Genomic DNA, 22,708 nt, shown 5'->3' with positions numbered 1-22,708 from the left:
GTCTCAGGACTTTGTGCCAAGACACTGTCTCTAGTGATCTATGGCCCCCATCTGAGTAGCTCCCAAATACTTATGGATTTATCCTCAACACCTCTGTGAGATAATACCGGCGCACCTTACAACTGGGCATTTATGCTCTGATTCAGCAAGGGACTCTGACACATATTAACCTCAAATACGTGACAAGTCCCACAGACTTCACTGGGATGCTCACTTGCTTCGAGTTAGGCACATGCCTACGAACTCTGCCGAACCAGAGTCACAGAGATTATGTGACTGCTCAGGGACACACACAAAGCCTATGGCGGAGCTGGGAACTGAACCCACATTTCATGAGTTCCAGTCCAATGCCTCACCCTGGAGATTATCCTTCTTCCCCTCCATAAACGTACACAAGAGATAGAAGGTGGCAGATGGCAGTTTATCATACTGGTGACTACGTCAGCAGGAAGATCCCAATGGAAAAAGGTTAGAAGCTGCTATATGCAAATGAGACAACAATATGGGCATACTCAAAAGAAGACCTGGAGGAAATAGTAAACCAGCAGTGTGATCAGCTAAGCAGTCATGAGATGAAAACCAGCATCATTAAGACAGAGGGCATGTGGGTCAGTAAATATGCCACTGGAAAACTGGATAAAGAGATTAAAGGAATACAACTTAATCAGACTCATCAGGTCGAGTGCTTTGGTGGCTGGATTACGGAAGACAGAGAGTTTGAACGTGAGATACAGTCCAGCCTGGGGAATGCTAGAAGAGCGTGAAATAACATCTCAGGTGTTATGTCTGACTAGCGTATGCCACTGAGACTGAAAGCCCAGCTGCATAGAACAGTGGTGCACTCCACAATGCTGCGGAAGCATGGGCAGTAAAGAGACAGCAGATGATGGAGTAATGGGAAGAAGGAAAAGTGACAGAAGTTGGAAGATGCAAAGAGCGGTACTAATTTGACATTTATTAAAACGCTGTTGATAATACGGTAGGCTCAAACACAGGAACATTTGGATCCAGACTTTATTGATGTTATAACCACCTGAATTAAAAACATGGAACCAAACATCCTTAAAAACTTTAGCAAAGTTCAGATCTGGCTCATCTCTGATGGAAGCAGATTGCTATTTTTGATTAAAATGCATTACTGTTTCAGCTGCCTGGCACATGCAATGGGAAGTGGAGGATATAACTCATTTATCTTGTCTTGCTATCATTTCTAGACAAAAAGATGGTTTAGTAACAGTAAAAAAGAGACAGACAGAGGTAGTGGATTTTGCCTACATATGCGGAGAGGTATGACCCAAGAATACCAAATATTACATAGTAAGTTGGGATGCACCATGTCCTTTTTTTTAGATCCTAGTAGTATCTAAGAACCTCAAATCAAGAATCAGGGCCCAATTGTGCGCAGCACTGTGCAGACAAATGAAGATGACAATGCCTGCCCAAAGAGTTCACAATGTAATTTGTAGAGAGAGCCCAACAGGAGGACAAAACAGACAAAAGGAGGGGCGGTGGGCGAGGAGCTTCAGGTAACTGTAAAACAAAGGGTTTATCAGAAAACCACTTGCCTAAACAGTGCTAGATGGGAGAGATTTGTAGGGTCCTGGCAGAAGTAGGGTTTAAAGAGGGATTTTTTTTTTTTTTTTTAAGAGAATCACATGGTGGTTTTAAGAATTTTGATGGGGAGTTTTTGTTCCCCATTAGCGGGCAGAATTTTACCTGGTCTGCGAGAGAATCTGGCAGTTTAATTAATGAAGGCACTAGCTTAGCTTGTCAGCTCTCTGGGACAAACACTGTCTTGGTGTTGTGTGTTTGTACAGTGCCTAGCACAATGGGGTCCAAGTTCATGATTGGGGGTCTTAGATGCTGCAATAATAAAAATCATTAGCAATAGCAACTTAAGGAAATAACGAACATAAGGAAAGCAGTGTTGGAGGCCCATATAATCTATTTTAGGACCTAATTAGTAAGTTAGGGAGAAGGAGTTCCACATGGCTGGCTCACTTAAAATCCTGTGTGCAAGTTAGTAAGGCTAGATAGCCGCAGAGAAGACACCTCAGTGCTTGGCTGAAATCTCATCTAAGCATCTGGGGCATTTTAAAGGGCAAGGCAAACCTAGTGGCTAAAAACAGTGGATTACAGAAGTCTGGAAGGGTTATCAAGGGCTATTTAAATGAAGAACTAGGGACGAGGGGAGTACTGTAATTCGGCAGTGGAGTGTCTGAGTGGGGCCCAACAGGAGGTAAAAAGAAGCCAGTGAGAGGAGCTAAGAACCTACTAAGACAGTTTGCATCTGGACCAATGCAGCTGAAAAAAGCGGAGCTTAGGAACTGAGCGTTAAAGAGAGAGAAAGAAAGAGGAAGAGATGGATTCAGTAATCAGTTGCGAGGAGTTGGGCCTGGTGATAGTTACTACGGAGGGGAGCATGAGTGGGCAACATCACTGAAGATCATTTATATAATGCCATTAATAAGACAGATGCATTGTATCATCAGGATAGGAAAGGCTGCAGGAGAAGTGCTACAGCACTAGATGTACAGGATAGCATCAAATGTATTAACCACGCAGCGTGCAGGGGGAGACTGTATGACTGCTGTTCCTCTACATCCTCATAAAAATGTCTTAAGGCTCAATGAGATAGCAGTCCGCTCTCTCTGGGTGTCTATTAGAAAGATAAGAGAGGTCAAATATCTGCAGATTGATGAGGTAGAAGCCTCCAGAGTAAGAAACTGAAGTCTGGAGTAGGAAAGATGCTGGAATCCTCCAAACTATTAAATCCTATCCTGAGGGAAAACAACTACCCTGGCTGACTCAATCCTTCTTCCCCCTCTCCTCCCCCCCCCGGCACTTCGTGACCCCAAAAATCAAATTACTGTTTCCCCCCACCAGCATTTAGGACAGGCGACTGAATGGCCAAAAACTGAAAGCAAAATTTTTGAGAAAAGGGGCGGGGCAAGGCAACCCCTTGGAGGATATATTTATATTTCACAATTTTATTGATATTTTCTACGGCTCACAAGTCTTTGCCGGATTCTCAGTATACTTGATGGCTTGACCAACCACCAGCCACAACTGACATTCTGGTAAGGACACATCCCGGCTGTTCTGCACTGTCAGAATACAGAATGGCCTGTACCAAAGTAGCTCCCTAATGTGAGAGATTCTGTTGCAGTGGCTTTCTTTAACCTCAAACCATCTTATTTCAGAAGTTAAACACACACACACCCTCACTCATGCTTGAGGCAACTAAAGCAGGGAAATCTGGACTCAGGTCTGAGCATTCCCGACATCTAGAGCTAGGATATTAGAACCAAGAGCTGGTGTGGGCACATGTATAGGGTACGCATGTTCACCGATTGCTTCACCCCATTTCTGTTTCATAAAGGAAGCCACTTTCCTCTCTCTCTTTCTCCACTTACAGACATAGCCTAAGAAACAGATATTGCAAAGAGCAGGATCAACCTGAGGTGAGTTATTTGCTGAGAGTTTTCAATTACATATGTGCTGTATATTTAAAATGCGTATGTCTTGAAGCTGTTTAATTACACTTTTAAGCCCTGGCCACAGCATTTGGCTACTTATACTGCAGATTGCTCTGTGTAATTTCATGTTGAGCATGTGATAGGCTCACACTATATACAATTTTAATTGCAACATCAATTACTGGCAAAATCCAAGTGTTTTTAATCTCTACATGTGATTTTTTAAAAATTATATTGATTACAAAAGAGGGGCAAGAAAGCTTCTGCACAGATTGTCTTTTGAAAAACTATTAAGCATGTAGTGAAAATTAAGTGAGGACAAACAGCTGTCTTTAGCCAAAGCCCACAGTGGCTTGTTAACGGAGATCATCATTGGAAAGAGCTTGCAGCTGTTCTGCTTTGCTTCCAGTAGCAGTGTTCACGAGTTGTCATGGCACTCATATAAAAGCACTGCACATTACAGGGATTATCTGGATGTAATGTGGGCAGACTGAAAAAGCACCAAACGTCTAAGGTTTCACGTGTGGTAGCCAGGTGATAACCCACATCCTTCCAGGCCTGAAAGGCATAAAAGGTACAGGTGATGAAGTCATATATCCTTGCTCTAAGGGAGCTGCTGTCTTACTCATTCAATGTTGATGATTTCATGGACCAAAAGAGGCTTACAGACCAAAGCCAAACTTCTCTTTGATTCACATGGTAGGGCTCAAGCCAACCTCAGCATCCTACGCTCCCTAATGCAGATTTCCCATTGATGTGAATGGGCACGCTGCCAAGGCTCCGTTCTGCGGTACCAGCGTAGTGAAGTATCAGCAAGTCCAGGCCAAATGGCCTACTGCTGTGAATGCCCCAAGGCCCCCACACCTCAAGTGTAGCGAACAGATGAAGGGGAGCGAACGAAGAGGGAGGCGCAGATTTTCTATTCAGGAATCGACCAAGATTTGGAGAATATGGTGCTGGAGAACATACTGGATGAGGGAAGGCAAAGGGAAAAGCGCTGACTGTCTCAAATTTTGATAAAATCCATGGGCTAGGTCCTCAGCTGCTGTAAACTGGTGTTCTAGTCTATTCTATGTAGGTTCTTGTGTCTTCCTCATCACCACAGTATCTGTGCGATGTCCAGTAGCTCCACTGACATCACTGAAGCTACGCCAACATACACTAGCTGAAGATCTAGCCAAAACGTGTGTTTAAAAAATTTATAGTGACTCAACTATGCTTCCCACAAAGCTCCAACAAGCCAAAAAATATTTAGCATGATATAAGCACTGCCACTAGCAAGGCAGAAAACCCAATATCCATCATAGGGATCATGGCCTCATTTTTCAAAAGTGACTAGTGATTTGGGGTGCCTTGACTTTTGGTGAGCAACAGGAGACACCTTAAAGGGGCCTGTCATTTTCAAAAGTGCTGAAGCACCCAGCTTCTGAAAATCAGGCCCCTTAAAAGGTGTCTCAAGTTGGTCACTAAAAATGGAAACATCCAAAATACTTGAAAACTTAGGCTCACATTTTCAACTGGAATTGAAACCCAAAGATCAGCACACCTTTTTGTCTGCAGCAGACAGGTCACAGACAGCCGAATACTAGCAACACACGGCAACTGTAAAATACAAGGCATGCATGCTGAAAACAAACATGAATCAGAGTTAACCTGTAATAGTTCAGTCAACATCAGTGGTGTGGTTTTATTCGGTCTTTGGAGAGGAGGAAGTGTGGGAGGGAGGAGGGGGACTGGATTGTTTTGTACAGTACATAAAGTTCAATGCCTTACTTTTGCAGCCACTCTGCTATATCCTTTGCAGTAGCCCCATAGTTCTCATAGTGGAACAGGAACTTTCCTTTCCTATTAATGCAACAAAATGTGATTTAGTCCCCGTGCTGGAAAATAAGGAGGAACATGAAATTATGATTTAACATATGATTTCTAAAGAAGAAGTAAAAAGGACTGACTCAAAGTAGCAGATGGTAGGGTATCCTCGGACACTGTATTCTTCCTTTATCTTTTCAAATTCAGCTGAGTGGACGTTCATCCCTGCAAGTACCTGCAAGATCAGATCAGAACAGAACCATTTGTTTCTTTGCCCTCCTGCTATTCCCAATAATACAGGACATCACTGCACATTCAAAACAAGAAACAAACTGCCCAGACTAACAGTCCTGGACAGATTTTGATTGCGCTCATTTTACTGCAAAGCCACAGAGACATCACTGAAGTCAGTGGAATTACTCTGGTTTTGCTTTGATGGACGAGAGATCAGAGCCTGGCCTACTATATACAGCTTGTAAAGAAACATTCCAGTTAGCTTATTGCTTTTCCTTGTTTTCTGCTACAATTACTCATATTTATATGCACCATCTAATAGAAGTACCCAAAGGGGACTTGTTCTATAGAATTACTGATGCCATCTCCGTATATTTACATTTCAAGTGGCGGGATGAACAGGTTTATTCTGTTTCTTAAGTACCACAGCTCAGGAAGCATGCAGACATTAGCCAGGATACAAGCAGTTCTAGTCCCACGTCTTTGGCTTCCACTTGGGCAGCCAGTTTAAAGTCTCACCTAAAGGCCAGAAAACCCAATTGCTTGAGCAGTGGCTTTGTCGTTTAAAAAGGCACTCGGGGGGGCGGGGGGGTGTGTATAAATCAACATTGCTGCAATTTAAAAATAGAGCTCACTTTCATTTTATGCAACAGGAAAGGAGTCCTTCCTCAGAGGCTTCCAGAAATGGGTTTGGGCTCTGAGCTGCATGAATCTCTTTAAACAAACAAAGCCACCCTCATCCATCCTCACTTTGAATCACAGAAACGTAGGGCTGGGAGGGACCTCAAGAGGTCATCTAGTCCAGCCCCCTGTGTAAGTAAGTATACTTCCATTATAACCAATGCCTGGCAAGGGGGTGGCCTGCCTTTTGATACCAAGTATCCATGATGTCTAGAAACAACTCACAGTGCTTACATGCTTCATAAATGTTAACTCAGCCTCACAATCCCCCTGTGAGGCAGGTGAGCATGATACCCATTCTACAGATGGGGAAACTGAGGCACAGAGACACCAGTGAGTCAGTGACAAAAAATGGACACTAGGACTCAGGAGTTCCTGGCTCACAATTCTGTGCCCTAATCAACAGGCCATACTACCCCTCATGTACTTTCAAAACACGGGAGAGTAGTGGATGGGACTGACTATGCATTTCTGTGGGTATGGGACTTACACAGAGGTCACCTCACAACTTGGAGATAAAATTCCAAGATTTACTCCATTTTAATGGCATTGACGGTTTAAATCATTTTAGCACCAGGGGCTTAATCCAAACCCCTCTGAAAACAGGATTTTCTCTTTCCAGCTGAAATACCACATCAGAATTTAATACCAGTTTCCTGACTGCAGCAAACTGCATGGACTAAATGTGCTCAGAGCCAGCTGGAAATAAATCTTCAGTACAAAATCCTCACATGAAGGTCAGTCAGCCTTTACTCAGAATGTACTGGAGAGTTACAAAAGGAGACATTTTTGTCTCTTTTCCTCCACACCTACTCCAGCGAACTCAAAGAGGCAGATTAAAGGAGCAGGCCTTACATCAGCCTTCTGTTCATTTTACTTTTATACATTTTCTTTGAACCACCAATGACTGATTTTACTTGATCCCTACAGGTACTGGACCCGATTCTCCATGCCTTGTATCTCATGTTGTCATTTACACACATGCAGAGTAAGTGTAACAAGCTACCAAATCATAATGGTAACTTTGCATGGTATAAATGACTATACAGGCCAAAGGAGTGGAGAATCAGGCCGATTAATTACATTTCTTCTGAGGGTCAAGCTGCCAAAGCTCTCACTTAAATAGTAAGCTACACGAGCTCAGAAAACTCTATGATTGCACAAGGACGTTCCTGGGGCCAGCTAGTGTTAACTGTTGTCGTTCCACTGACTTCAATTAAGATACAATGATTTACACAAGCTGAGGATCTGGCCCTTGGTTTTCAGGGACACATGATCGCTCTAAGCGAACGGTTTATGTCCCATGGACATTAATGGGAGCATGAAGTGACCCCAAATTTGCCATAATATATGCTTTAAGAATTCCAAGAGAAAGAGGAGATCAAAACTTCCATGCAATGTGTAATCCTTGGTATTTTAAAACATTCCTGGATTTTGCTGATCCCATGCAATAAAGTAAAACACGACATGCACTAACACAATAACCTCCAAGAAAGGTTTCAGAGTAGCAGCCGCGTTAGAGACTAACAAATTTATTAGGGGCCTTCTTAAGCAAGTACCTGATTGCAATGGGAACTTAAACATGTGCTTAAGTGCTTTGCCAACCAGGGATGCTTTGCCGAATTGGGACCAGAGGGTGACAGTTACAGGAATTCACAGTTATTAACTGGAATTCACCCTGATTGCAGGACAAAGATACCCGATTCAAATTGTGAGCTGGTCTTTTCCCTTTTGCACTGTTGTGCAATTTAATGTGAATTATGAACCTACTTTAACAGTGAAAATGTCATCTAGCTTTCCTCTTGGCCATAGCACTGACAGCAAAAAGACCAGACTCACAAGCAGAATACAGTAACCAATGTCACGTACAGTTCACCTTTTCATTTTTACAACTTATTAAATAGGCAATTATTTTATTTTATATTTTCATGCTTTCTCCTAGCAATAATGGCCTCAGAGCCTGGCATTTCCTGGCAGTTAATGACTGGTTGGGTTAAAAGGCCAAACACTCACCTTATCCAAGCCAGTCACAAACTGCCAGGAAACACCTCACCCAGAGGCCATTATTGCTTTAAAGTACACAATGGAAAAACTGGGACATGTGCAGTATAATTAAAAGTCCACTTAATTTTAGAAATGGTGAAATATATATGGAAAAAGTTAGATAATAGAGGAACGTTAATCCATGGAAAATTGGGTTTGAATTTAGACCAAAGGACTGAGCTTCTGTGTGGAAACAGCATCTTCTACAGCAGTGGTCTCCAACCTCTTTACACCCAAGATCACTTTTTGAATCAACGGCAACCCAGGATCTACCCCGCTCCTTCCCCGAGGCCCCACCCCACTCACTCCATCCCACCCTCTCTGTCGCTCGCTCTCCCCCACCCTCACTCACTTTCCCCGGGCTGGGACAGGGTGCTGGGCTGTGGGAGGGGGTGGGGGCTCTGGGCTGGTGTTGAGGGGTTCGCAGTGTTGGAGGGGGCTCTGGGCTGAGCCTGGGGCAGGGAGCTGGGGTGCTGGAGGGGGTGCAGGGTCTGGGAGGGAGTTTGGGTACAGGAGGGGGCTATGGGCTGGGGCAGAGTGTTGGGGTGCAGGAGGGGTACAGGGTGATGGCTCTGGGAGGGGGATCAGGGTATCAGGGTTGGGGTGCAGGAGCGGGTTCGGGGTGTAGGAGGAGCGAAGGGGTGCTGGCTCTGGGAGATGGCTCAGGGATGGGGGTTGAGGTGCAGCACTTACCTCCGGCGACTCCTGGTAGGCAGCGGGCACAGCAAGGCTAAGGCAGGCTCCCTGCCTACCCCGGCCCAGGAGGTGGGCGGGGGGGGGGCAGGGGCCACATGGCTCCGCATGCTGCCCCTCTCTGTAAGCGCCGTCCCCACAGCTCTCCCGGCCAATAAGAACTGCAGGGGCGGTGCTTGCAGGTAGGAGCAGGGTGTGGAGGGAGACCCCGGTCCCCCCTCGGGGGCTGCGTTGGCCACTTCCGGGAGTGGCATGGGGCCATGGTAGGCAGGAGGCTGCCTTAGCGGCAACCATGCTACACCACCAGAGATCACAGTCGACTGGGAGATCCTCTAGGAGGCAAAGGAAAATGACTGAAGGAAATTTGGATTAGAGTTTAAGCAGAGTTTAAGCAGAGTTTGGGTTCCTCCTAACAGTGTGTCATCATTCAGGTTGTCACAGATGGCAGGCTATGCCCCAGAGAGGCTGCATGTGGTAGAGCAGAGAGGTTGAAGCCTTGAGTTTCATTGGCAGGGCCGTTCCAGTCAGTATATCTTGTGAGCATTAAAAATCCTCACACTTGCATGCTCCCCCAAGTAGCTGTTCTGAAACTCTGTGGACGCATGTGTTAAATGCTTGTTTGCTTAGGGCTACCTTCACTGAGGTTTGCTTGCATTTCTTAAGGGGAAAGTACTACCCTTGAAGGTATTTTTATAAGAATTCTGGTATGGCTGAAGAGCATTAAAATTCCACCTGTCCTACGGTGTGAGTTCCACTGAATTAACACTAGGTTCCTCTGTACAAGACACCCTTGTCTGGCAGGACAGGTGAATTGTATTGCTTTGGGACTTCAGGCATACAGTAATGAGATACATAAGGATCCACATGTGTAACCAGTGCTGGAGGGCTCCCTGACATTTGATCATTTCCTTCTGCTCTTTAGAACAATCTTTCAGGAGTACCATCTGAATAACCCTGTGAGACTGAATGCTGGGGTCCCAACACTACAACGAGCTCCATGCAAGCAGACATCTGGGCTGGGTGGAAAGGTGCTGACGTCAGTGGGACTTCATGTTGGCACAGGGGGCCCCTCTGCACAGATTCAGCTAAGAATTAAGTCTTGATCTGGCAACTCACTGTAGATCGGTGGTCACCAACCTTTTAGTGCTGCTGAAAAGGATCTGGGGGTTAGAGTGGATCACAAATTGAATCTGCTGCAGTTGTGAAAAAGGCTAATACACCCCAAAATGATATTAACAGGAGTGTCATATGTAAGACATGGAGGAATTGTCCTGCTCCTCTCAGCACTGGTAAGGCCTCAGCTAGAGAACTCTGTCCAGTTCTGGGCACCACACTTTAGGAAAGATGTGGATAAATTGAAGAAAGTCCAGAAGACAGCAACAAAAAATAACAAAAGGTTTAGAAAACCTGACTTATGAGGAAAAGCTAAAAAAACTGGGCATGTTTTGTCTTGAGAAAAGACGACTTAGGAAGGACTGATAACAGTCTTCAAATGTGTTAAAGGTTGTTACAGACAGGATGAAAATCCATTGTTCTCTATGTTCACTGAAGGAAGGACAAGACATAATGGGCTAATTTGCAGCAAGGGAGATTAGAAAAGTAGTTAAGTTCTGGAATTGGCTTCCAAGGGAGGTTGTTGAATTCCCATCATTGGAAGTTTTTAAGAACAGGTTGGACAAACATGTGTCAGAGAAGTTCTACGTTTATTTGGTCCTCCCTCAGGTGCACGGGGCTGGACTTAACCTCTCAACATCCGTTCTGGCCCTACATTTCTATGATTTTATGATCAATGCTAAATTTTATTAATGTAACAATTGTATTGATGTAACATATAACCCACCTATGGAACTCACTGTTGCAGGATATTACCAATGTCAGTACTTTAATGACATTCTAAATATGATTGCTATGAATATGAACATTATCTGCAGTTATAAAAGTTAAGATAAAATTACAAGATCAATCCATCCTCATCCTTCATGACATAGAGATTCATCATCAGCTGCAGTCAGGAGGAATTCGCCCTCCCACCAGAGTATGATTCCCTGCTATAAAACTAGGTGTATAATAAGAATTTAAATGTCTCTCTGAAGCATCCAGTTTTGGTCATTCTCAGATTATGTCCACACTGCAACAAGAGATGTGACTGCAGCTCAGATGGACATACCCACGCTAGCTTTAATCTAGCTACCTCACTAAAAATAGCACAGGCTAGCTGCCCAAATGCAATCCCACCCAGGACCTTGGGTGCGTACTTGGTCACCACCCACGCTGCCATGGCTTCACTGCTACTTTAATGAGCTAGCTCAATCAAAGCTTGCTCAGGTACGTCCACACGTGGTGCAATTCCACCTCCCATTCCAATGCAGATGTACCCTCATAGACAGGACACCAGACTAAAAGGACTATTAGACCCTAATCCCACAAACTCTTCCTTAAACTTTAATCACATGACCAGCCCCATTGAAATCAACAGGATTACGCACATACACTTACTTAAAGCTTAGTGTGTGGGATCAACACGATAGCCTGTTCTGGCAAGAAGAAAAGGAGTACTTGTGGCACCTTAGAGATTAACAAATTTATTTAAGCATAAGCTTTTGTGAGCTACAGCTCACTTATGCTCAAATAAATTTGTTAGTCTCTAAGGTGCCACAAGTACTCCTTTTCTTTTTGCGGATACAGACTAACACGGCTGCTACTCTGAAACCTGTTCTGGCAAGAATCATATTTTGTATAGGAGGTAAATGAGTAAAATCTTGTGTTCCACAGGACAAAAATCAAGGCCAAACATTGCAAAAGGATTTGGAGTTGGGTTTGGGTTTTTGTTTTTGTTTTTTTGGAGTTGCTTAAAATATTTCTCCTCCAACCTGAAATCAGTTAAAATTTCCTGCTTCAGTTAATATGTATATAGTCAAATACTCAGATGATAAACTTAAGGTTTTTTTGTTTTTGACATTTGTACATCTTGTCATCCTCTCACTTACATATGTGCCCTTCAGTTCTGTGGCTGCCTGCTGGTAAGATGGCATCATTCTCTTACAAACACCACACCCTGGTGAAAGGGGGGAGGGGGAGACAAGGCAAATCATATATCAGTAATGACACTACTTCATACATTAAATCTAGCACATCAAAACAGTGAAAGATTAAATGTTTTCTGAAAAACAGCTTCAGATCTCAAAACATTCTAAACAACACCGAGATAAAAAAATAAAATAACTTTTTATTCCTTACCTACTTTACTAAACCCCTGAGATTATTTAACTTCGCTAAGAGAATTACCTTTTTTGCCATTTGGGTTTGGCTTTGCATTTCACTCATCCAGGTCAGTCAATTTCATACTCAGTTTCACATTCTGATTCCACCAGCAGTAGCACAGTGGTGTTGTGTTTGGGGTCAGGATAATTCATAAAAATTCTTAAAATTGGAAACAGTTATTGATATCTCCCCCCAAAATTTCACCAGAACATCTCTCTTCACTTATTATTAAAACCTTTTTTTCCTTCCCTCTTCTCCTCACTTAAAGAAAAAAATTAATTCTAAATTCTGGACCTAAACCAAGTTCTCAGTGTCCCTTTAACTGAAACCACACACACAGGTTTACAATTAAAAGACCTGATCCTGTATTCCCTACACACTCAATATTCCCACTGAGCTGGGTCCAATATGTATCTGGGCCTTACCCTAAATTTTAAAAGTCACTTGTCAAGATCCATGTTCAAGGCCATGTATGTCTTCCCAGACTTGCACTCCAGTGCAAGAGCAATCAGAATCTGGCCCTTAATATGGAAAAATGAGGGCACCTCTGATTCAATCCAGTGTAACAAGTCTCAAAAATTTAATGGAGGCACCCTTCCTTAACATACTAAGTGGACATTAAAAAACCACTAGTGCTCATTTGATTACTTAGGAAAGGTAATAGTTCAAAGAAGATCCTCCAAATGTCAGACAAGGCAGATTAGCTAGCAAAAAAGGGAGAGAGAAGACATGGGACTGGCATGTGCTAAAAAGCTGCATGTAGATGATGCTTTAGGAGGTTTAAATAGATTAGCAATAAATCACCTTGTAACCAGCAGGTTTTTCCATTGCCAAGTAAACTGAGATGAGGGAGAAGACGTGACTAAGTTCTTCTGAGTCAGATGAAAGGGACTTTTATCTGAATGACTCCTGGGACTGCAATGCGACAGTAGTCAGCATTTGTGTTCCAGCCAGCAGCGAAGAGGAGAAAAAGAATAGACAGTTGCCCTGTACACTGCATGAGATCACCCCAAAAAAATCTGCTAATGTTTCTGGGGAGATTTTGGCAACAGCTATTCAGCCTTCCCCACATCAGTGTGCCTCAACCCCAACCAGGGGGAACATCCTCTAGGAGAGAAGGAAAAAGGATTCAAGTTTCCATGGCTATTCCACCCATGGCGTGAGACTGACCTTGGCTGACATTGGTACAAGGGGGCTAATCAGTGCCAGTTAAGAATATTTCATAATGCGCATGGCACACCATCCATTTCACTGAGGTATGAATTCTCATCAACCACTGTCAGGCAGTCTGCTGAACAGCCAGCAAATGGCATCCTCCGTCAGTCACGTCCTCCCACAAGCCGTTTTCATTGTCCTATCACCAACGTTGACGTCTCTTGCTCTATACTTCAAACTCCTTCCAGCAGGCCTCTGGGCCTCAGACTGTCCTGGCTAGTAACCTCCATCGTCCCCACCTTAACCTTTCACTCTCTTCTAGATTCTTTCCTAAAATCCAACCATGCACTGGTCTCCTACCACCTTCAAAAATCCCACCTGCCTAACTCCCTTCAGCTCCAAACTTCACAGAACACACCATATACGACTGCCGCTTTGAGATCCTCACCTTCAACTCCATGCTGTATTGCATCTACCATCTCTCAGCAGTGGACTCCCTGTTACCCTATTTCAAATTCCATCAACTAGTATCTGTCCTTATACAGACTTCTCAGTGTAGCTTTGTCACAAGGGCTCATATTGTGTCAGGTATTTGAAACAGGATAGGGTTTATTTTAACATTGAACAGTCACTGATCTTTTTCTAACAAACACAATGTGATTGCATCACTTTGTAAATTTAGTCAAGAGACCCAATCAAGAAATTATTTTTGTTGTCATCATCATGAGATATATCCTCCAGCTGTATGGTCACGTTTTTGCTTCTGTACTTCTTTCGCAACTTGTGCTGAGAACACCACGCTTTTGCAGCGTACATGATCCCACACCTCTAATATGCGGACATCTCAGTTGTGTTGTTCCTCCCCTGACCAAATTTGGTCTCTGCCATTTGCTTATTCCTGCATTTTGTCTCTATGCCTTCGAATGAATTTTTAAATCAGATGCACTTCAATTTTTGCAGTGCTCACTAACCCTTCTATTTTGGAAGCCCAGTACTATAAATATCCTTCATTTGTTGCAAAGTCAGGTCCACTTCCTGCAATAATCTCGTAGTGAACTGGATTTATACCACAAATAATTTGGTCTCCAATTAGTCCACCTGCTAGTTGTTTAGATTTGGCTTAGTTGCACAGGCCTGTAACAACCATCAATGTTCGCATGTGGCAGCTGATTTCTTCTAAGGAAAATGAGCCTTTCCTCACGCCCCCACCCTCCTCAAATAGCTTTGAGTGTGCATCACTGTATTCTTAGATTTTTAAATTACTTTATTTAGCAGTTTGCAGATACCTTCATCTTCCCACTCACTAGAACATACTGAAGCTGTCTAATTGCCTGTGAGTCTGCCACAATGTAGCAAAAATGGATGATTTCACAGTCTTTGATATCTCCGCAGTACAACTTGCTTCCAAGGAAGTTTAGAAGCACTGCAGATCTCAGTCAGGTACCATCCCAGATGGAGGGATCTGGGACCCCATTCTTATCAAAGGTAAAGTTTTTTTCCAGCACTGGGTAACACCACTGTGAAACACAGGGGTGCTTGTAAGAGACTGATCCAGATTCCCCTTTTCCAGTAACAAGACTTCAGTCAGGGCTACAAAAGGTTCCATCCACACCACATGGCAGCAATCAGTATCTGCACATTCTGATAACCAGTATTATAATGTGACTGCTGGATGAGTTTGGTCTTTCTTGAGTAGGTGGCACAGTGGAAGGGAGGTAGAAGAGTGGGAAGAGAACCAAGTCAGAAGGTTAATGTTAAATAAAAGACGAGGGAATGAAGGATTGTGAAATCAAAGGCAGGTAAAAAAAATAAGTAGGGTTCTTCGTAGAAGTTTAGAGAGCAGCAAAAGCATTACAATAGCGAAAATTAGCAGGTGGTCCAAAGCAGCAAGACTGGAATCAGCAGTGTGTCTAGGGAAACAGTTCAGGGAGAATTAAGGGTCAGATAATGCACATTTCAAGAAAGGACTTGGTAGTGGAAAACAATTATTAATGAAGGAGATAAACTGTGAAAGTGTTCTGGGACTCAGGAAATCTCCCTAAAGGAACGAGTTACAGACTTAGGGAAGGCATATCATCTCACGCGGACGCAAGGCAGGAGGCAGTTGCTGGGAGTTACAGTACATGCTACAACTCGGAACATGGCAAGGCCATGCAGAGATGAACCAGAGAATCTCTCCACACACGTAAAGTATAAAAGAAAGGACCGAGGGTAAGCTGCAGTGGTAAGGGAAATGCACTCTTTTACTGAGCTATCAGACCAAGTCCTAGGCAGTTCCTAGCAAAGCTCAGATGGGGCTAAATGTAGAATTACATACCCGGGATGAGGAAACCACTTTGGGCCACTCCTTAGGAAATCACAGATAATGCTGCCTTGGGATGCTCAGTTTTACACAGCAAAGCAATGACCACCCAATTGCAAGTGACACCTAACTCATCACCAGTTCCACTACCAAGGCTAATGCAGCAGTGCTTTTCTATCTTGGATCACATGATCGCTCCCTTTTCATAGCTCGCCTGCCTTGCAAGTGGGTAATTGCTCTAATTGCTGAGCGTTAAAGAGCTGAAAGCCTCTAGGTTGCTGAATGGAATTGCAAGGAGCCACCAAATAGCAGCAGTGCAACATAGTGATGTTCACAGTGTGACTCAGTCACTGGGCGTTGATACAACACAAACATAACCTCACTGCAACACAATGTCAAGGTATCACACCGCTGTCATTTGTGACTTGTTACAACTCCACCCGACACACTCTTCCCCAAACACTTTGAGGGACCCTGGCAACTTGGGTTCAATTACTCAGCAGCCCATGTTATATCATGTATGCAGCTCTCCTGAGCAGTACTCCGTCCCCTCTGCCTGACACGAGGAAGGACATATGAAGCTGCAGCCAGAGCCCCAGTCTCCTTTGGGGATTCACTGTTCTCCTGAGACCAGCTTTTCATGGGCTACGGAGAAGAATACTGCAGAAAGTAAATAAAAACATGAACAGTATTCACATGCATCCATAGTACTGTACAGGGCAGAGTGCTGGGCACACACAAAAGCATATGCGTTAAGTCATATGCACTCAGCATACCAAACAGGAATAGAGCATGAGAAAACCAGACAGGACAAGTAGTAAGAAAGTGATGTGAAAGTGTAGTGACTGAGACCAATACCAGCAGGCAGTGGAAAGAGGCATGACTTGTGGAAAGAAAAGGGAAACAAATTAAAAAAAAAAGACTGATTGGCCAGGGGAGTGATAGAGTGGATGCCAGGGGGAAAGAGACCAGAAAGAAACCAGAAGACAAATACTAAGGGCTGTACAGTGCAAGGAGATGAATATTAGCCACTAAAGTGGAATAAATGAAGAAAGTGGTGGGAAAACCACCACTCAGAGGAGAACACTTCTGGCTAGGGATGATGGCTGATCAGCCACAGCAGTGACAGGTTGACAGGAAATACCAGATCACGTACATGGGGCATAGAACATCATCAGAAGAGGTCTTTCTTCTTTCTTTAGAAGCCTTCTGAATTCCTAAAGTATAAACCAAACAAAAACCGTTATCAATGAAATAGACACATGCATCAGGCCACAGTCACTTTTATCTGTGTTCAACTTTAAAAGGCAAATAATGTATTAAAGACTTCTCCTGGTTTGCTTCATTATCTAAGGGGGGAAAAATCTTGTAAAAAACCAAAACTTGAATCACTTCGCTGCACTCAATTCGGGCTTAGAACGAGTTAATACAAATTACCACGGGACTCATTCACTAAATACCTTACAAGAAATTTTCAGTGATAGGATGTAGAAATTACACTCCTGTCAACTCTCACTAGAGGCTTTTGGAAGCTATAGGATAATAGACCCGTTTTCCAGCCAGATCCTCTCAAAGAAAACTACTCTGATTTCTCATTAAGGAGCTGGACTCAATAAAAAAAAATTACTTTAGCTTCCACACCATGAAAGCCTAGGCAGGGCCATGAGAAGCCATGAGAATAGATTTTTTTAGTGCCGGTATGGTGGGAAAACCAGATGAAGTTTTTAAATTGAATGTGACCCCTGGGAGAGCTTGTAATGAAGAACAAAAAGGTGAACATTAAAAATTAATCTTCTTACAAAAACTGAATGTCAAAATAACTGTTCCTTATATCAAAAATGAAAGCTAGAAATGGAAAAGACTCTTTAAGAAGCACCATCTAAAGTTCAATCAATTAAAATTTTAAAATCAATAGACTGGAAAAGCATACAAAACACCAAGCTGATCATTATTGGAGACAGCACAGTTACCACTGCAGTGTCCCTGGCTTTTCAAAACAAGAAATAAAATTTTACATATGCACAGCCTTCCCACTTAAACTGAGAGGAAGGCTGGTCTTGTGGTTACAGCACTGGGCAAGCACCGTGAATATGTGGTTTCATTTCCTGCTTCTGCCATAGACTCCCTGCATTATCTCGTGAAAATCACTGAATCTCATTGTGCTTTATTGTCAGCCTACAAAATGAAAATAGCATTACTTTCTCCCAGCCTGTCTCTCTCATCTTTATTTAGACATAAACTCCTCATGGCAGGGACTGGTCACTTACTGGGTGTACAGCTCTTACCACAATGAGGCCCCGATCTCAGTTGTACTATTGCAATACCCCCAACAGTTTTACAATTCACTAAAAGTAAGGCAGCATGCTGCAGCAGAGAAAGGAGTCAGGAGATTGAGCTCTGTAGTTAATGTGAGATGTGAACTTGGAAGAGTCACTTAAACAATCTGTGCCTCAGTTTCTTCTTCTGAAAAGGGTGATAATGGTGCTTGCTCACTTTTGTAAACAGTTCACACACACATTTCTTACTGACATTACAGTAAAAATACAGACACACACTTCATGTATCTGGTTGAAGTACCTTTTCACTGTCAACATGCACAACATCTTTGGCTTCGGGATCCTCTTCCCACAATGGAGCTCCTTCTGGATCCTTTAGAAAGGCCACCACTGACTGCAATGAATGGAAAGACAACAAGGGGCTTTTAAACATAATTGCTAGTAGAACAGAAGGGATACCATCCCAAATGCCACCTTTCCACTAAGCTGACTTTTCATCTTCCCTTTCAGCAACAGCTTTTGCCATTCTGCCCTAAAGCCATACCCTTTAATGCACCGGAGGGACCCTGGGTAGTGGAACTGATGCAGTTTATCTGAACAAGGGTGGAAGATGCTGGAGTTGAGGGGCTGTTCAAAGGCATGGACTCCCTGCATGACATGAATATCCCAGGTCAGCAGGGCTTGTTCTCTCCATATGGCTGATGCAGCCAGGGCAGAAAGAGGTCAAGAGATGGGCATGATCAGGTTACAGGACACACTGCTGTAAGGATCCTCCAGACCGCAGTAGACTACTTCAGCAGAACTAGATTCTGTAAAGCAGCTCCTCAGCTGGTCCGTGGCCTGGTGGGCTAAGATTCCTCCCTGCCTTCGAGACAGATTCTTATTCCATTCAAGCAGCTCACACTTGAGAAGTCTAGTGTACTCACAGCCACACATAGTTAGCACATGCTCAGCTGGTCAAATTAAAGTCTAGGTTTGAGCTCAACCAGCTTAGGTGGTGTTGAAGATTTGTCTACTTTAGACTTTTCAGACATGTGAGCAGACATATGCTAACACCCCACCTTTTATTCCGGTCTAGACAAGGCCTTAGTGACATTCTTACAACCCCTTTGCCTTCAGTGGGGCTGCAACACTGTAACCGACTGGAACTCGGTACAACAATCTATTCGTGATGGGCAAGAAGAAAGATTCCGACTACATCCCAGTTAGCTCTGAAAGGCTCCGAGGAGGGAAAAGCAGTATCTGTGTATTTTAGTTACTCAAGTCAGCAGACAGACCTCCTAATACACCTAGGGAGCAGATCTGCTGAGTAAGGAGACTTTACTTACTCAGGCACTTTTGGGAGAAGCAACACACATTACCACGGTGGTAACAGAGATGGGTCCCATCTAGACAGGCCAAACCATCTTATAATGTCATTGTAACCGTAGCATAGATAACACTCAGAAGCTGCGGGCAATAACCTCCCTGATCAGTGCTGAAAGAGGGCTCTATAGCATGCGCGGGAGGTAGGGCAGGTGAAAGAGTGGGAGGAAGGGAGAGAGAGATCTTCTGCAGTTAAGAACGATACATTAGATTCTGCTCTCTCTTGGAGCTGCCAGAACTGTGTCTAGATCTCAATTATACATCAGGGGAAGAGGTAGGGGGTTCAACCTTTTAACGGCTATCAAGCGTGATTTCAGGAATTCCCATGTGCCAAGTTCAGCTATGTAGAAACAGATTCCGTGAGAGGATGAAGGATTAAAGGGATTTAATTCATCCAGCCTCTCTCTCACAGCCAAAAAAAAGACGCTGTGTCATATTTTCTGGCAGGGGCATGCAGCATATTGCCTTCCACTCATTCCTCCGCTCGGTGGAGCTTCCGTATTTCCTGTGCATTTTAAAAAAACCTTTTAATCCCAAGAACATAAAAAGCAACTACAAGGGTTCCTGCACTCCCAGGTTAGGGTTGGAGATCTGGACAAGGTCCACCCACCGTGTCAGGGAGTCCGTCGCAAACACTGTGATTAAAAACACACTTTGATCTCGTAGCACAGACAGGACCAAGTTGTGCTTTAACTGTTTTCTCAAACCACACCAAAGCTTTGAACTTAGCACAGATGTAGCACAGTTCAGGAACCTAGTTTTGTCCACTCTATATTGCAAGATCAAACCATGTTCCAACATGATGGACCCAGGCTCCTCAGCACAGTGGTGAGCCCCATATGAGCTGGTTGTTAACTGGCCATATTATGGAAAGTAAACTATAATGCACCAGGATTCTAATAAGAGGCTTATTATCCTTTAGATTTGACACATAAATCTTTCAGTTTTAAACACGGACTTGCAACAGCAAACTTGATTCACAGATAATACCGGGACTAATTTACTGGACTAGCACTTCTGTGTATTCTCTTTGCTATTATTGAAGAGATTTGTGTTTTAACAAGTTTTATCCTTTACAGAACAGGAGAAAATTCCCTTTCAGGTAGATCCTGCAGGGGAGGTTTAAATTCCAATCCTGCATTTATGGCATCCTGGCCTTACACTACAGAAATCTACAAGTTAGACAGCATGGTCAATCAATTAAAGCAGATGACTTGGAATGAAAAAAATCCTGGTTTCTGTTGCCACTGAGTTGCTGTGTGATGTGGAATAAATCCCTTACCCTCTTTGTGTTTTAGTGTGCCCATCTGTAAAATGGGTACAATAACCTACCTAGCTGGGGTATTGCACCACTTAGTAGTTAGTGTTTGTAAAGTACTTGGAGATGCATGGCGGAAATGCAACTGAGGGAGATATATCACAGCCTATGCAAGATGAAATAGGAAGAGAAGATGAGCTTTAAGAGAGAAAGCCCTTGCTCTGAGTAGCAAAGCTAGTGAGAAAGTTTATGAAAATCATGTTGAATAATGGACTGATTCTGAACTGATGCATTTGGCAAGCTAACTTCAAAGACACTAAACTGGTAATAAGGAGTATGGTCTTTGAACATGGGGGCAGGATGGTTCCTGGATAACCCCTTTTCATCTGCACTAGGGCCAGATACCCCATTCCTTGGGTCATCAATGAGTTGCTTTCTCATCTTCAGTAGGCAGTGGACAGGGTGGATGGTAGGGCCATGTAATCCAATCAATAAGGTCAGGGGAGGCCCAAGAAAGATATGCCAAATAGGGCAGTGGGAATGGGGAAAGCTCCCAGCAGAAGCTGAGAGAATAAGTAACAGCCCATAATGTTTCAGAATGTACCTGCTCCGCTCCCTAGTAACAGCACACTAATCCCTTTGGGGGTATGCGCATGCCTTGCAGTTTACCATAGCCCATCAGCCAGCACGGCAAGACCATTTCTCCCTTGCTGCGGCACCATTTGTAGGGTATATGGGGTGCTTCCTGGCCTCCGCCAAGACCTTTATTGAACAGGGTGGGAAGACAAGTGCCCTTACCCAACAAGGACTGAAGACAGGATAGTAGACACAGAGTGCTCCCGGAGGACCATAGATTCAGCCCTCTGCCCATCTCAAAGATAGAAAACATACGTCCCCTTGGAAATACTGGCTTTAAAGGGAACATGCAGGAGTGGGCTGAAAGTCAGCCAGTAAGCACAGATCCCACAGTGAAAGTTCACGTAACCCACACGCATCGAGCTCTGCAGGTTTGTTTATCTCCAGTTCAAAACCTGGCCCGAGGCAAAAGGGAAAAGTGAATGCCGTGGTGTTAGTCTGGGCATTAGTCTACGAAGTGCTCAGGAGAATCCCCGTTCAGAAGACTAAACCTGCTGGGAAAGCAGGAGATGCTGCCGGGGTGGATGGAGGAGCTGCAGCAAAGCTGCACAGGTAGTGTTACTGCAGGTCTGGATCTGGTGCAGTGGCAGGGCTGTGGAGGGCCCAGCACCAGGATCAGAAGACATGTTGCCAGTTAGGATGTAGGTTTCCTGCCAGGGCTTCTTCAGGGCAAGCTTTGCAATGTCTGCCTGACCTACAGAGCTTTTAATCTGCTGCACCAAAATTCACACATTTATTTGAATTTTTGACAGTATTTTTCCTTCTTTCATTGTCCCCATAGAATTTTGCTTCCTGTTGCTCTGTGTGAAATCTCCAGGAGGAGAAAGGAGGTCATTTTGCTCCCGCTGTGCTCAGGGCAGATCCATATGAATATAGGCTGCCATAATCAGATCAGAGAAAAGGCCATTTCATCTCCCTTTAAAGCTCATATCTCGGCACTTAGAACAACAGAGAAAGTATTTCCCAAAATGCTAACACTATTAGTTACACACTGCCATTGACAGGATCTCACGGCAAAACAACATATTTGTTACCAGCCTGCAAGTAAACTACATTACAATTTAACATTGGTTCTATCTTGGTAATCATATCCAACTTTTGTGGTTATGTAGCTGACAGACGCATAGAGACGGAATGACCTAAAGGGGTTTTTTTTTTTTTGGTTTTTTTTTTGGTAACAGCTGTTTGTGAAATTTACCCTCTCCCTGCCACCTCCTACACAAAACTGCAAAAGCCAACATTTGTTTTTAATCCACATATGTCTCCCCATCCCCCCCCACTTTCCAGTGCCAAAAAAAAATCAAATATTTAAATTTACCTTCAGTGTGACAGCTCGGTTATATTCAGTGTGAAATGCACCATCCCTGTTGAATGAGGAGTGGGAAACAGTGTTAACTTTCAGGAATGTTGCTAGAAATCATACAGCTGTTTATCCTGGCATCTCGTTATCCAGAATAAAATTATTCTACTCAAATCACAGAACTGTGTGAAATGCACAGCAAAGCAATTTAAAAAA

The 22,708-nt window shown here is 43.7% G+C and overlaps 1 protein-coding gene across 1 annotated transcript in view; it reads right to left on the bottom strand.

Annotated features, from left to right (window-relative positions):
* Positions 1 to 22,708, bottom strand: part of PDIA5 (protein disulfide isomerase family A member 5) — a 118,630-nt gene that overhangs the window by 58,831 nt on the left and 37,091 nt on the right. Inside the window, exons 5-10 of the mRNA XM_074967139.1 lie at positions 22,511 to 22,556; positions 18,235 to 18,327; positions 16,814 to 16,874; positions 11,927 to 11,994; positions 5,432 to 5,523; positions 5,253 to 5,324 (exon numbers count right to left, since the gene is read on the bottom strand). Of these exons, the coding sequence (XP_074823240.1) occupies positions 5,253 to 5,324; positions 5,432 to 5,523; positions 11,927 to 11,994; positions 16,814 to 16,874; positions 18,235 to 18,327; positions 22,511 to 22,556 (432 nt within the window). The remainder of the gene's footprint in view (positions 1 to 5,252; positions 5,325 to 5,431; positions 5,524 to 11,926; positions 11,995 to 16,813; positions 16,875 to 18,234; positions 18,328 to 22,510; positions 22,557 to 22,708) is intronic.

This window comes from Natator depressus, chromosome 11 (assembly GCF_965152275.1).
Source record: "Natator depressus isolate rNatDep1 chromosome 11, rNatDep2.hap1, whole genome shotgun sequence".
NCBI classification, from domain to species: domain Eukaryota; kingdom Metazoa; phylum Chordata; order Testudines; family Cheloniidae; genus Natator; species Natator depressus.
Note: the sequence above shows the minus strand (reverse complement) of the source record. Positions and strands in the feature narration are given on the sequence as shown.